At 36.2% G+C, this 16,388-nt stretch overlaps 1 protein-coding gene across 1 annotated transcript; it reads left to right on the top strand.

Moving 5' to 3' along the window:
- Positions 1-238: 238 nt before the first annotated feature.
- LOC128165520 (acetyl-coenzyme A synthetase, cytoplasmic-like) lies at positions 239-15,506 on the top strand. Its single transcript, XM_052830157.1, has 16 exons — positions 239-645; positions 1,313-1,404; positions 2,774-2,877; positions 3,066-3,138; positions 3,336-3,411; positions 3,646-3,769; positions 4,443-4,558; positions 5,176-5,368; positions 5,560-5,693; positions 6,104-6,236; positions 7,852-7,908; positions 8,251-8,334; positions 8,804-8,912; positions 9,160-9,359; positions 14,781-14,826; positions 14,936-15,506. The coding sequence occupies exons 1-16, from the start codon at positions 335-337 to the stop codon at positions 15,133-15,135; spliced, it is 2,052 nt and encodes a 683-aa protein (XP_052686117.1). The 5' UTR covers positions 239-334; the 3' UTR covers positions 15,136-15,506.
- The last annotated feature ends 882 nt before the right edge of the window (positions 15,507-16,388 follow it).

Below are 16,388 nucleotides of genomic sequence, written 5' to 3'. Positions count from 1 at the left end.
TCTTGATATCAGTTAGAAATCAGTTTGAATTTCTGATATCAATAAATCATATAAGTAATTCTTGGTATCAGAAAATACTTCAAAAATATTAAATCGGCCCCCCATATAAAACTTGGTATTAATTAACTAAATATTTAAAATTTAAAGTAAGTAAAAGGATAGTTTGCTATTATTGAAATGAAAGGAAAGTGTATCTTTCTAGAAAACGAACTACGAATGTGATAACGTACGACTTGACTTGCCTCCGTAGCGTCACCCTTTTTTCCACTTTCATTTCGCGCTAAGAGGAACAATAACACTAATACTAGCAAAAGAGACAAAAGTACAGTCTACAATGGACAACGGACACTCGGGCCTATATCCTCCATTGGAGAGGATACAGCGGGACGCGCATGTGTCGTCATTGGAGCAATATAAGGAGATGTACCAGCGCTCCATCGAGGACCCCGCCGGCTTCTGGGATGAAATCTCAAAACAATTCTTTTGGAAGTCTCCCCCGACCGGCGAATTCCTCCAGTATAACTTTGATTGCAACCAGGGCCCCATCTCTATAAAATGGATGGACGGAGCGCAGACCAATATATGCTATAACGCCTTGGATCGTAACATTGACCGGGGCATGGGGGATAAGATCGCTTTTTACTGGTGAGTATATTGGCGAGGTAACCTGGTTTGATAACATGCAAGTGTTAGTGATAAAAGATGTCATTAGATGGTAAACAGATAAAATGTTGTTTATAGATTTCAAGAGAGAGAAAGAGAGGATGTTGAAAACTAAAGACCCAATTAAAGGACTTGGGACTTGACTTTAAATGTTACATGTTTGTTGTTTCATATCAATGTCTTTATCTTATGTAGTATCTTTTTCTTCATCCTCCTTAAAGTGCAGTGCTGAGTAATTTTGCACTCTTACTTCTTGTGTGTAGGGGAGTAACATCTATATATATATAATATATATGTAGACTTTCTTTTTAATATTCAGAATTATAATGAATAAATGATTAATGTTGGATTTAAAATTTTTAACATCTTTAAATTATCTGAATTCTTCATTCAATGAAATATTGATACTACTTCATTAAGATGTCAGAATAGGATTAGTGCATTCTGTATGTTGAAATGAGAGATACATAAGTGTGTCTGTAAATTTTAATTGAAAAAATGGTAAATAGGACTCGTAGAGAGAACTTTTTGTATTATGATGCATGGAAATGAAGAGACAGAAGAAATAGAAGACTCAGCTTAAACATCAATTACATCACAATCTGTGTTGCAGTGGTTAACTATAACAAACAAACAATGTATTTCACAGGGAAGGCAACAATCCCAATGACCAGGGCTCCATTACCTTTAAGAAGCTTCTGGAAGAGGTCTGCAAATTCTCCAATGTTCTAAAAAAGATTGGTATGTACCCCTCAGGCTTACAGTCAATACCCCATACTACCCTGATTCCGTCAGGGGACACCCATAACCCAGAGGATCCGGTCTCGGCCTGATGGCACACCTCCTAGTTTAGGCGCTAGGCGCCCTGTATAGAGATCCTACAATAATGTATGGAACATGTATGATAGGGTCAACTCAGCGCCTAGGTGCCAGGAATCGGTGTCAATATGGCCCCTTTTGAGACCGGATTCCGTCAGGGGACACCCGTACCCCCAAGGATCCGGTCTCGGCCTGATGGCACACCTCCTAGTTTAGGCGCTAGGCGCCCTGTATAGAGATCCTACAATAATGTATGGAACATGTATGATAGGGTCAACTCAGCGCCTAGGTGCCAGGAATCGGTGTCAATATGGCCCCTTTTGAGACCGGATTCCGTCACGGGACACCCGTACCCCCGAGGATCCGGTCTCGGCCTGATGGCGCACCTCCTAGTTTTGGTGTTATGAGCCGTTTTAAATTTCTATATAATGCAATCAGGTTCGAAAAGCTTTCATTTTTAGTCGCTAAAAATACATGAAAATTCGTTATTGGCAGGTAGCTTATTGGCAGGTAGCTTGACTTTAGGCGCGACATCTATCGTAACAAGAAAAAATTACGCACAAGAAAATTAGAAACAACATAAGTGGATTATTTATTTCCAGAAAGATATCTAGCATTTTGGCATGTACATGTAGTATCAAGGAAGGGCGGGAGAGCGGTCCAACCCCCCCCCCCCCCCCTCCCCCCCTACCCCCCCCCCCCCCCCCACACATACTTTTTTTGCAAGAAACAATTTTTTTTTTAATTTCTATAGAAAAAAAATGGATGGAAGACCCCCCCCCCCCTTTTTTTTTAGGATCGGTTTTAAAAATATAGGAAAATTAATCTTTAAAGAACTATAACGTGTTATATTTTTTTATTCACCAATCAAGGGCCCTCAAGGGGCATATACATTAAAAAATATAATATCGTGATTATAACAATTAATGAATGAAATAATAGCCTAGAATGTCCAGATTTATATAACAGGCAACAATATGCAAAATGATTCATTAATACAATGAAATATATGTATGGGAATTTTGCATTTAACTGTGTGAAATGATGCGTGAACACTACAGCTATACAGAAACAAGGTGACCTGAAAACAGAGAGTACCAAGCGACAATGCCTGCACAGTCAATTAGACTGGTCTACTTGTACATGTACTCAAGCCAGTATGCTTATACGTAACATAACACCCCCCTCCCCCATCTAAAAGTAAATATATTGTACATTATATATGAATCCATAACTATAACCATTATATTCCACTTTGTGAACAAGTTAAACTGAGCTTTTGGTTTTACAGGTATAAAGAAGGGAGACCGAATAGCCATCTATATGCCCATGATATTAGAACTCGTTGTTGCTATGTTGGCATGTGCCAGGATCGGAGCTGTTCACTCCATCATTGTAAGTACTATTCGAAGCAGAAAACAAATTTACAGGAAAAAGGTCACACACTAACTAATTCAGGGCCAGAGTAAATTTTGAATTTCAACAAATATTTGACTAATGATGAATTAGTAAAATGGTTTTTTGGTAAGATTATTGCAGCGAGCTTCATGCCATTTAGATTGGCAGATGTTTGTGTGTTTCAGTTTGCTGGCTATTCCTCCGACTCGCTGGCCGGTAGAATCCTTGATGCGAAGTGTCACGTAGTTATCACTGCTGGTAAGACCTATGTTTAAAAATTTAGGAAATTATTAATGCATTATCTATAAAAATTTCCATCTGCTCATATAAAACCTGTACATTGTAAATTCCATTGGTGTCATTCAAGATAAAAACTCTTTTTGCATCTCCATTAAACTACGGAACGGGTTTTTTGATATTACGACCTGACTTCATGCATGTACAATATATTGTAGATGGTGTGTGGAGAGGAGCCAAGTTGTTAAATGTAAAGAAGATAGTTGATGATGCTGTAGACATCTGCACCAAATCGTAAGTTGATGAGTCAAACTTGTAAGTCGATGAGTAAAAATTGCAAGTCAATGACTCACGAACCGAAGAGAACTTTAAGTTTTTTCATCTCTGTGTATTAGCAGAAAAGTCAGCTATACAACAACAAAATGATACATGTGCTTCACTTGGACCTCCTTACAATGAATTTAAATTATTTCAGTCTCAAGAATTTGTAGTGTTGCTGACCCTTTTATATTGCTTGTAAACATGTAGGAGTCACGAAGTTCGTACATGTGTGGTCGTGAGACATCTCTCTCCTTCAGAGGAAGACATAAGCAACCTAAAGCATGACGAGAATACAGAACCACCTGCTACTCGACCCTCACTCAAACTCAAGGTATGTGTAGGTGCTCAAACTCAAGGTATGTGTAGTTCTACTGACCCTCACTTAAATTCAAGGTATGTGTAGGGCTACTCGACCCTCACTCAAATTCAAGGTATGTGTAGGGCTACTCGACCCTCACTCAAACTCAAGGTATGTGTAGGTCTACTGACACTTGCTCCTATGCTCAAACTCAAGATACATATATGTGTAGTTCTACTGACCCTTGTTCAAACTCAAGGTATGTGTAGATCTACTGACTCTTGCTCAAACTCAAGGTTTGTGTTGGTCTACTGACCCTCACTCAAAACTCAAGGTAGGTACATATACATGTAGTTCTTCTGACCTATGCTCAAACTCAAAGTATGTGTAGTACTTCTGACGCTCACTTATACTAAAAAGGTACATATATGGTAGTTCTACTGAACTTCTCTCAAACTCATGGTACTTGTAGTTATAAAAGCTACCCAAGATGTAGTCCATACAGTCTTCAGAACATTTCTGGTAAAGGAAAATTTTGCTGGTTTCTGCTTTTATTGTTGGATTCTTTTTTCTGTATTAAGAATTGATGGGTGCTGCTCTTATGAATTGCTAATAAGATGACTTCAGAAAGAATTCGATTGGTCATTCATTGCTTTTATGAATAAGGAAGAATGTGATTAATCATTGTTTTTGTTTTATATGACAGATCAACTGGCATGATGGAAGAGATGTGTGGTGGCATGATATAATGACTGGACAGTCCACCGAGTGTGAGGCGGAGTGGATGATGGCCGAGGACCCACTCTTTATGCTGTACACAAGGTAAACCCCTCTTTATGCTGTACACAAGGTAAACCCCTCTTTATGCTGTACACAAGGTAACAGAAGCTTGACTCTTTTTGACTTAGCACAACACAGAGAAGTTTTAGAAAGTTTAGTTCTAAATTAATGCCTGGAGTTTAATACATTCAGAGTTAGGTAGGACAAAATCTATGGGTTCTGGTTTGGAATTATTCATGAACTTTACTAGTTTCTTGTTCAGGAATCCTATTTAGTGCTAATTCATTTTTATGAATACTGTAGATTCCTTATGGAATTCGAGAAACACATCTTATGATTTTAAAATCTCACTTTAATGTGTAGGACAGGTATAAAGTAAATGAATCTATGATAAAAATTTGGTGTTTCTGATTTTATATTCTCAGAATTTGATGCAAAACACAGAAATTAGTACTTGCATAAAATAAGGAATTTACAGTAATTTAAAATGATCATCATTGATGTGGCCATCCCTTTTTATAAAGAAAAAAGATTAAATAACATGTGATTTATAAGTAGATGAAATTCCAAGAAATCTTGGTGTTTCATACTGTTTGATATGTGGTTGTTCTGTTGTGATGGATGTTACTGGTTTTTAACTTGCGGCGGTTTTATGACAGTGGCTCCACTGGGAAGCCCAAGGGTGTGCTCCACACGGTGGCGGGTTACATGTTGTACTCGGCCACAACCTTCAAGTTCGTCTTCGACTACCACCCGGGCGAGGTCTACTGGTGCACGGCTGATGTGGGATGGATCACTGGACACACCTACACCTGCTATGGTCCACTGAACAACGGCGCCACAGGAATCATTGTAAGTGAAGCAGGTATATACGTCAATGGTGAAATGAAATAGAGATATTGAAAGATGGCAGACTTTATAATTCCTCTATTTTAGGGGAAGAGGGGGTTTTGTGCTGTTTCAGATATAGAACCGGAAGTAGATATATAAATTTATTATTGATATTCAATATTACTGTTTTGACAATATTTTTTTTTTTGTAGTTTGAAGGAGTGCCGTTTTTTCCCGATGCTGGCAGATTCTGGGCCATCATTGAGAAATACAAAGTGGCAAAGTTCTACACAGCACCAACCGCCATCAGGGCTCTCATGAAATACGACGACTCGTTTGTCACTAAGTAAGCTTCATAGTCACTAAGAAGGGGGCTATCATATCATGTTCACCTTTTAGAGAAAACAATGTACATTTAAAATATCCTTGTTTGCTAGTACATGTACTATCAATGAGGGGATGCAGGTGGGCATTTTACTCTCTATCAGTGAACAGAGTTAACACCCTCAAATTTTATAACTGGAACTTTTGAAATAATTTCAAAAAAGCCTCTTCACTGCTTCATTTCAAAACTATTAAAAGCTTTCCTGGCTTGGTATTATAATCATTCTACCTGGAGGGTGTAGAACCATTCCCTTTTTTTTTCTTCAAACAAAAAACATTTTATATACATGCATAAATAAACATGTTTGGAGTGATTGTATTTGGATAGAGTCATAAAGCTGTGCTGTATCTGTTTGTGTATGATCTGTGTAGGTATGATAGAAGCACACTGAAGGTCCTGGGCACTGTGGGTGAACCCATCAACCCCGAAGCCTGGCTCTGGTACTACAACGTGGTTGGCAACAAGCAGTGTGCCATTGTGGACACCTTCTGGCAGACAGAAACAGTCAGTATACAGTTGCTCTCCTATACACCACCCCATACACTTATATACCTCACCCCCATTGCTCCACCCCCATACACACACCTCACCCCAATTGCTCCACCACCATACTACACCGGGTGCACCCCGATGTTCCACCCCTTTTACACACATAATCCCCACTGTTTACCCACAGACACACTATCATCTACACTTATCTACCCCCAAAGCCCCCACTGCCACGCTCACCCTTTTCACCTCCATACATGCACCTTATCATACTGCTACAAACTCATAAACACACCTCATCCTCACTGCTCCACCAACAAGCACACTCATCCACACTTCTCCATCCAACATACCTCACCCCTGTGTTCCACCTCCACACACACTTCACCTCTACTTTTCAATTCCCCCATCCCATTTCTATGGAACATTGGTCAAACAGTGAACATGCAGAAACAGCATTACTGAAACCTTATTTTAATGAGGTTTATGTGTCTATTGACCAGAAAAAAATGAGAACAACCAGACGTTGCCAGTAATGTTTGATTATTTTGATAACGCTTAACCTACATAAGAAATGACACGGTGTAAAATCCAGTATCTCTCCATCACATCAGTGATTTGTTTGGCAGATTGTAAAAATCTGTCACTTTTGGGGAAAAGACCCAGCTTGATGAGTTTAGGCAATAAAGATTACAAGTACACTGAATGTCAGGAATATTGATTGCTACTATGCACATATCAATTCTAGCTATATCATAACAATGTATATCTAAAAAACAAAAATGGTGGCAGTCTATTCATGAAAGTCCATTTCCCCCCTCTCTTGTTCAATAAACTGGTATGTCATTTCGGTATAATTCATACCAAAATGACATACCATTGATAATAAAAATGTAAACAACCTGTTCTCTGTCCACTGTATGATGAAAGCTCAACCACCTAATAGTTAGTGTACCGGTACTTTGTTCCAAGTTATTTATGCAGCATATTTTCTATAATTACTTGATATTTAATGAGATAAATACCTCAGGGTTTATAGGAAGTTTACTCAATAGTATGGAAAAATCCCAAGAGGTCTCCTTTGAAACGCCCCCTCTAGCTTGTCAGGTTTCAATACACAGCAAAAAAAATAAAAAGTGTACTGGGATTTTGCATTCTAACAACATGAAAATATCCCAGATGATAATGTTAAAGAAAATTGTGTGAGGTATCCCTAGTATTTCCAAATGGAGAAAAGATCTTGACATTTCCCATTATTAATCCCCATAAGAAAGAATTTGTTTTTGTTCCTGTGAGTCTCTCCTGGTAAAAAGAGATGATGTGTTACTTCATGAAGAAATTTTGAACTTTTTCCCTTTTATTGATTTCAATTGTACTTAATTGAAAGGTATGTTAATTTACATTAGAATCTTCAAAAAGTGACGGAATATATAACTTGGTGCAAACTAGTATAATAATGTATTGATAATGATACAGTACTTTAAAAAGAATTATAGTAAAAAAAAATAACTTAAACACCCTCAGCCAAAACTTTAAAAGTTGTATGATAGAAATGTTCATCAAGTTATATTTATCTGCCTAATTGATCTTTCATTATTGATTTGTTTGATTGATTTTGCCTGTATTGTAGGGAGGTCATGTGATTACCCCTCTCCCTGGTGCCACAACAACCAAACCAGGGTCAGCAGTAAGTATCCATAGCAACCAATCTGTACTCTGTCATTCCCACAGCAGTCCAGCGTCGACATCACACAGAAATAAATGACTATCACACAGAAATAAATGACTCCATCATTTAGACATTACATGTCAGTACTAAAGGATTTTCTCTGTCACTGTCAGAAACCATTTGATTTTTTAACAAATAAAGAGGAAAATATGGTATAATGACCTAATTTTTTTCAATGATGCCTTTTATTGATGGCAAACGTCTGTTGTATTAATTGGTTAAAGCACTATAGACAACACTCAGTTATTGCCCTGGTTTGCACAGTCTATCAGTCGTGATGTATTCATGTTTTTGTTCCAGACTTTCCCGTTCTTTGGAGTGGTCCCCGTCATATTGGATGAGGAGGGGCGGGAGATTACAGAGCCCAACAAGGAGGGATATCTGGTCAGTGTGTAGACAGGCACCAAGGGAAATTGATATCTACAATTAAAACAGATATCTGTTATTCTGAATGGCTCGGTGGTGTCCTGATATCTAGAGTATACATGTATAACAAGATAATAGTCTAATGTTGCTGTTGTTCTCAGATTTCTACAGTATTATAGCTCCTCTATGATGTTTAAAGGAAAGACATTACATATGTTGCATACCATTTATATATCTCAAATAAGATGAATTATATCCATATTGAGAAGGAAAAATTTGATATTGTAAAAATATCCCTGTTTACAGGCTACATGATAGCTTGTTTTAATCATGAGATCGCAGATGTTTGGCTGATAACATAAAGAAAGGGAGTTGTGTTTCAGATATCTGTGATGTTTCAGATATCTGTGATATCTAATGAGGGAAGTTGTGTTGCTGTGTAACAGAATAGTGATATCTGATGAAGTCAGTCGTTTGTTTGTTACAGGTGTTCAAGCAGCCATGGCCAGGTATCATGAGGACAGTGTACGGGAACCACGAGAGATTCGAGACCACATACTTCAAAAAATTCCCAGGATACTACTGCACAGGAGATGGTGAGATTTCATTTTTTCATGAAATATTTTAAATTCTTGAGATGTTTTATGATATCCTCACATGTAGATTTCCTTAACTGGCTGTCTTACAGAGATTGAGCTTAAAATTTATCCATGCATATTTACGGTAACAAGTTTCCTTTTATCTGAAACTGTTAATTATTGTTTTTGATACAGTCTGTTTTGTCTGCAAATATTGAAGACCTTAAATACCATAGTAACATTGTTTAACTATGCTGCATTACAGGCGGGAAGAAGGACAGTGACGGCTACATATGGGTCACTGGACGAATCGACGACATGGTCAATGTCTCGGGGCACCTGCTGAGCACCGCCGAGATAGAGTCTGCCTTGGTGGAGCACCACAAGGTCGCGGAGGCTGCAGTGGTGTCCCACCCCCACAAAATTAAGGGGGAGTGTACCTACTGCTTTGTCACCCTCAAAGAGGTAAGTGGGTACTAGGGATGAATACTATTAGCTACATGGTTTGTAGCTGACCTAATATGGTTTATACATGGTCATTAAAATTTATGACTGGGTGAATTTCAGTGTTTCAAATTATCTCTCTTTAAACAGAGGTTTCCTCTTGGCAAATTCAAGACTGTATGAAACTGTATACAAGTGTAGAAGGGGGAAATAACGGGGGGTGAAAATAACCCTGTATACAGAAGCTTGAATTTACTTATTAATGGACTACTGTACATTCCTTATATTAAGCGAGTACTCATTTCTGCGATCCCGTTGTTTTATATCAAATCTTCAGGGTATATAAAATCGCAAACACAGAATAATCATCCAAATTTTTATAGTTCCCAACTCTCAGAAAATAATGGCGAGATTTTAAAATCGGCGAGGGGTGCTTCTCACGATTTTACGTGAATATAAATTTTCCGTGTTTAATTAGGAATTTACACTACATGTTTTAAGTATTTAAGGGCTTGCATATTATTTTGAAGTAATGATCTATATTTCTTCAACTTTTTTGTCTAAACTACTTTCTTGCCAGCCTTGCTGTAAGTGATTATCCAGTTTGTCAGCATACATTGATATTGAAGTCAGAAGTGTGTATTGTGATCTGATAAGCTCTGATAGCTATCATTTTTCATTCCATTAAAAGTTTAGGAACAACGTCCTATGTATTATTAATCATGTAATATTGTCAGGTAACAATGTACTTTTCAATCTGTTAATAGATACATATCTCCATTCCCCAGGCAGGCTTTTGTATTGTGATCATAATTGACTAAGCTCATACTGTTATGAACTTTTCACATTTTCTTAAATGATATGTATTTCAATTTACTGGTAACTGAAAACCCCCCACTATATTTTCTATAAAATCTGGACTGGTAACAAACTTCAAGCCAAATGTTATACAGTGCACCCATGTACAGTACCGATCAGTCCCAACCTAACACAGGAGCAAATCCAAAATTAACCCTGGGTTACTTTTTGGGTTTTCTCTGATTCTGCTTTTTGAAAATTTGGGTCCACTCAGGGTTTACTTTTGGTTTACTCAGGATTTGCTTTTGGGGTCAACTGTACGCACTGAAGTGTGAAGCAGACCCATCTTTTTTAGCTCACCTGAGCTGAAAGCTCAAGTGAGCTTTTCTGATCAAAATTTGTCCGTTGTTTGTCGTCGGCATTGGCGTTGGCGTTGTCGGCGGTGTTGTCGTTGTAAACTTTTCACATTTTCTTCTTCTTCTCCAGAACCACTGGGCAGATTTCAACCAAAGGACTATATATGGTTTGAGCCTTAAATGAACATTGTCATTTTACTGTAATTCTTTGTTTTATTTGTACAAATATTCATTTGAAGTTTTTTCATAATTTTCATTTTGATTTTAGTGGCCACAATTTAAAAATGTGACATCATAAAGTTTGCCTTTTCCCGCCATTTTCTCATTTTTAGCATAAAACGGCTTGTTTTGAAGCAGTTTTAAAAGGAAACATTGAGCGACTGCTTGAACAAACAAAATGCCATGAAATGGGGGGGGGGCAGGGTTGGCCGGGAAATACCAGTGCTGGGAATTACCTGTGGTAAATACCGGTATTTCCCGTCCCGGTTAATACTGCTGTTTTCCACTAAACTGGGAAATACTGGGAAATACAAATTTATAATCTTTATTTCTTTAGTTTGTTCAATGTAAAACTTATGTTTATGATAAAAGATATTAACAGTAAGCATCAAAAACCAATTTATTATACTTCCCCATTTCACTGTCAGTTTACAAATCTTAAATTCACCAGATCACCTATTCCAAAAGATTTCTAAAGCTGCTAATGTACAAATTTTTGTCCATTTTTTTTTAACTTCAAGTTTTGTGTTTTACAGATTTATAATTCAAAGCACAAAATAAAGTATTATAATTAGTGTAGGTGTTGCAAGTAAAAATTAAATAATCACACATGTTGTTTTAATAAATAATTACACTTGACAGTTTTGTGCTCCTGTTTTGGGGAGTTTGGTGTGTTCCCGTTTTGCACTCATTTGATAATTGGGTATAGAACAATAGGTGTAAATTGTAAATTATAGTCTGCTTTCGGTCAAATATTTTACCTGGTTTTTTACCTGTGTTTTATATGCGCCTTAACGATAAAACAAGAAGAATATAGACATTTTGTTGTGTTTTAGGTCTAATAACTATCACCTTTTTTTCGTTTGATTAAATAAAGATAATGATATGTTTAAAAAGTTTTCAATTTCCGCACACTGATTAAAAAAAATAATGATTAGATGATTTGTCTTTCAAATTTTTATCAATTTAGCTTAAATATAAAACAAAATGAATCAGATAAAATTGTTGGTCCGAAGCCAATTGGAAGCTGATTCAATGGATAATTATATGATGAAGGGGGAAACTACATGGACAGTCATATGGGGTACTCCGTGTCTCTTTTTACAATTGAGTTGCAAATTATGTAAAACGCATGTTTATAATTGATTGTTTGGTATCAACAGAAAGAATATTATGAAAGAAAACAGATCTTTATCACAAAATATTTCAATCTTTGAAGTAGCGACCTTGACGGTAGTTCTTATGACATCACCGCTTGAGTATATGGCGGGTCACTTTCTTGGTTTTCAAATCAGAGGTTAAATACATAAAAAAAAATCTTACAAAAATAATATTTGAATATTGATGCGATATAACTCAAACTGAAAAAGGTTGATAATGCATGAATTAGGTCTACATTTGATAGGTTTTGTGAAATAATCTTTACAGTTTTTAAAGCATATAAAATTGCCGATTTATCATCATACAGTTTGTCTATTTCTTTGATTATTCAAGCCACAACATAAATGAAAAATATTAAGCAGCGTTTTCACTAGACACATCTCCTCCATTTATGTCAGCAAAAGCAACAATTAAATATTAACATATGATATTTTCTCTTCAAACTTTTAGCATGTACATGTTCTTCCTATAGGCAGTAAGTTAAACAAAGGCGGTACATATTCAACATTTTTGCAATAATCTTTCTTATTTAAAAAAATAATGAAATTGTTCATGACCAAATTGATGTTTGAAATCAGTTTCATGAATATGGATGGTGGTTATTATGTAAATGTGCAAGTTATATTATAAGATAAAATAAATGTAAATATAAATTGCGAGAAGATATGTTTTACTTATCTTATTGTCAATTACCCTCGCAGGAATTGTGATATAGACTATAGCAATTAAGCAATTATCTCACCTGGTCAAATTCCCGTTTCGCACACATTTTTTCGATACCTAATTTTCAAATGTGTGCAAAACGGGAACAAACCATATATACTATAAGTGGGGCTAATTGGCTTCTTCTTAGGTGTGTTGCATACTGAGGTAGTGACACAGTCACACTTCATTTTTCACAATTTTCTTGCCCCATTTTCATATTTACCAAATAACCAGAAAATGGAACCTTTGATATCATGTTTATGATATTAACTGTGTAGATGCACCTATACCTGATTAAAGCCTTAAAAACAAATTACAATGGTATATGAATGAACCATGTTTTAAGTATTCATAAGAGATAACCAATGCATTACTGCCCAGTCAAAACTTGTTATAATCAAAGAACATTATAAAATGTCATTGCTGACAAGGTGTACTATTGTCTACATCCCTACTGATTTAATTAGGGCCCCGCAAGGATTTGCGGGTGCCCTATAGTAATCACTCTGTCCGTCCGTCCCTCTGTCCGTCCGTCTGTCACTCTTCCGTCCACAAATTTCGTGTTTTTTTCTAATAACTTTTTTTATGGTTGCCCAATCAAGTTCAAATTTGGTATGGTAGTTCAGTAGGCAGAAATACATATTTTGATGGTAAGTTTGGTTCTCTATGTCTTCTGGTTTGGAGCTAGGGTGGTGGGGTAGCTTCCTAACTATGCATAAGAATGAATGGGCAAAGAGAGATAACTGCTGAGAATGAATGGGCAAAGAGAGATAACTGCTGAGAATGTTACCATTGTATACATGGAAGGCTGTGCAATATTTGTCCTTTAGGATTAATTAACCTTCCAAACTATTTTATTTTTTAATTATTTATTTTATTTTTTTCTGCCTTAATGCTGTTAATTTTAACAGGTAATCAGATAATATATTCTGTCATTTCTGAAAAAAAATCTTTCAATTAAATTTATCTGTTTTATGTATTACCGTACACATGTTTCTGCAAGTGATGTTTGTTTGAAGTTGAGGCATCATTGCATTGGTATTAATTCTTTGTTTTGTTAACAAATTTTATTTCATCCCATGTTAACCCCGTTTATCCCATGGATATGACTCATTGGATATTTTTTTGATATCCCACAATTGTGACTTTACAACGGGATTTGCGTAGGCATAATGAAGTAAAATGATGTGGAGTTTTCTAAACAGTGTAAACATTGATTGTGGTGTATAAAACATGGGATAAATAGAATCTCATATGATTTGTAGTATAATATGATTTTTATCCAACTTGTGTGTTTTATCCCCTCACTAAGGCTCAAGAAAAAAACACTTTAATTGTTGGATGAAAATCATATCCAACTACAAATCATGAGATCTTGCAGTTCTTTACATCTTATGCCGGGCATTTATTTTTCATCATTGTTAATATAAAGAGGATGGAATTCAAAGTTTTTTTCACTTCTCTATATTTAAGTGTCATAGCTGGGCCCTTCCTGACTGGTCAGTTTTCTAGTTAAGACTAATGTCTTAAGTATGAAGTACTATAATATGTAGTTGTACTTTATTTCCCAGTATTTCCCGGGAAATACCAGTAATTCCCGGGAATTACCAGTATTTCCCACCGTCCTGGGAAATTAGAGTATTTTCCAGTTTTTTTGCCAACCCTGGTGGGGGGGGGGGGGTAAATAGGAATAGAGAAAAATCTTCTTACAGGTACAACAATAAAAGGGGTTTGGTATTTACCCAAAAAAAAAGATGTGGATGAAAATTGGCAAATTTTGATTTTTTTTTTAGCAAGATCTACTGTACTTAGTTTTTAAGATATTTTGATACTGTACTGCTAATATGATCAGAGTTAAGGCAATTGTTGCTCAGGTGAGCAATGTGGCCCCTGGGCCTCTTGTTTTTTTCTTACCATCTTACTGCCTGTAACTCCTGCCCCTTGTACCGAATACACATGTAGTGTCTGCTCTCAGGGGTATCCTTCTGATCGGGGTTTACTCTCTATGTCCACTCGGGGTTTACTCTGGGTTTACTCTTGGTCCACTCCAGTAAACCCAGAGAGTAAATCCAGGGTTTATTTGGGGTTACTAAATTCTAGGTCTTCTATCTAGATTCTGTTTGTTATCAGCAACAAGTTTATGTAACTTACCACTTGCTTTCTCTCTGTTTATTTCTTGTTTACTTCTTGTTTCTCATGTCAGGGTGAGACGTTCAGTGACGAGTTGGGCAGCGAACTCAAGACAAAAGGTCTGTCGTTAGTTTACAACATCTAATTGTAGCTATTTGATGATGATCCTGTTTTAATCTACATGTACCTCATCAGTGCTTATTTGATCTTCCCATTTCTCATTTACAGTGAGAACCAAGATCGGCCCATTTGCAATGCCCGATTTTGTTCAGAATGCGCCCAGTCTGCCCAAGACTCGCTCTGGTAAGATCATGAGGCGAATTTTACGCAAGATCGCGGTTGGTGACCGGGACGTGGGTGACATCACGACCCTAGCAGACGAGACAGTGATCGAGAGTCTGTTCAATCTCCGCCCAGACGATGCATAATAACCGGGGAATCCGGGGCACAGGGACAAGGGACATCGACATTAAGTATTAGGGACCTCACTCACAGCCAAAACTAAAAACTCATCTCATCGGAACAAATTTTCAACATCTGAAACCTTTTTTACTGTGCTTTATTTGTTGTGTCTTGTCTCTATGAGTTTTACTGTTAGTGATACAAACTTTGTACAAATCATGTTGTGCAATTTATGGAGAATAATTAGTGCAATTTACCAATGTTCACAACTGTGAATTCTAATGTAGAAATAATGATAGACTTGTATATAAACAGAAGTAACAGACATACACCCATTGACTGTTGTTGATGAAGTACAGCTATTGTAAGTTGATACTATAAAATGATAACCACATTCTTTTGATGTCTCAATATTTGGACAAAACTACAATGACGTATCTTGATACTAATTACTATGACCTAACAGAGATTGAGAGAAGTACAGTAAAACTCAGTTAAGGTATTCGATGTATAACGACCACATTTTGTACCTTATATATGAATGGTCCGATATTCTTAATCATGATATCATTTTGAAGGTGTTATCAAATAAAAATACTCCACCAAAGGAATTTTCAAAATTTTGATTATGGTCCAACTAATTACACCTTGAATTTTGCATTGAAGTCTATGGGCAACGTATGTTTTATTAAGATATTGTAAAAAGTAACTTGAAATTCGTTAAACTCTCTTGGTTAATATATGCATAAACTTTCTTTTCAATAAAATATGGAATAAAATGAATCATTCACCGCAGATATTTTGACGAAATTAAAATTTTCTTTTTTTTTCATCAAGGGGAGATAACTCTTTAAAAAAAATTAAAGTGCGAGATGACCAGCTCCTTATATGTTGTCTGTCATGTGAATTTGGTTCATTTCACTTTCATAGTTATCTAGTAATACATATTTAGCTAGTTTAAAATGATTCAAAATTGTTCAATATCCGTTCATTATACATTGAATACCTTAAAGCGAATTCCTAGGGACCAATGGGTTTACTTCGTTATATCTGTAATTCGTTATAACCGTATATAATGAATGAATTCGCAATAATAAATATAGCGAATTTCTTTCACCAGACTATTATTTTTGCTAATTGAAGCTGAGAATAAAAATTAATTACTTTGATACCTTTAATGATTGGATTGTGAGTCGAAAAAAAAATTAATGAAAATAAATTTATTCAAACTATTACCGGTATGTTAAATGGTAGTGCAAACTTTTTAAATTGTAAAGAA

The sequence above is a fragment of the Crassostrea angulata genome, chromosome 10, assembly GCF_025612915.1.
Source record: "Crassostrea angulata isolate pt1a10 chromosome 10, ASM2561291v2, whole genome shotgun sequence".
Taxonomy (NCBI): domain Eukaryota; kingdom Metazoa; phylum Mollusca; class Bivalvia; order Ostreida; family Ostreidae; genus Magallana; species Magallana angulata.
Note: the sequence above shows the minus strand (reverse complement) of the source record. Positions and strands in the feature narration are given on the sequence as shown.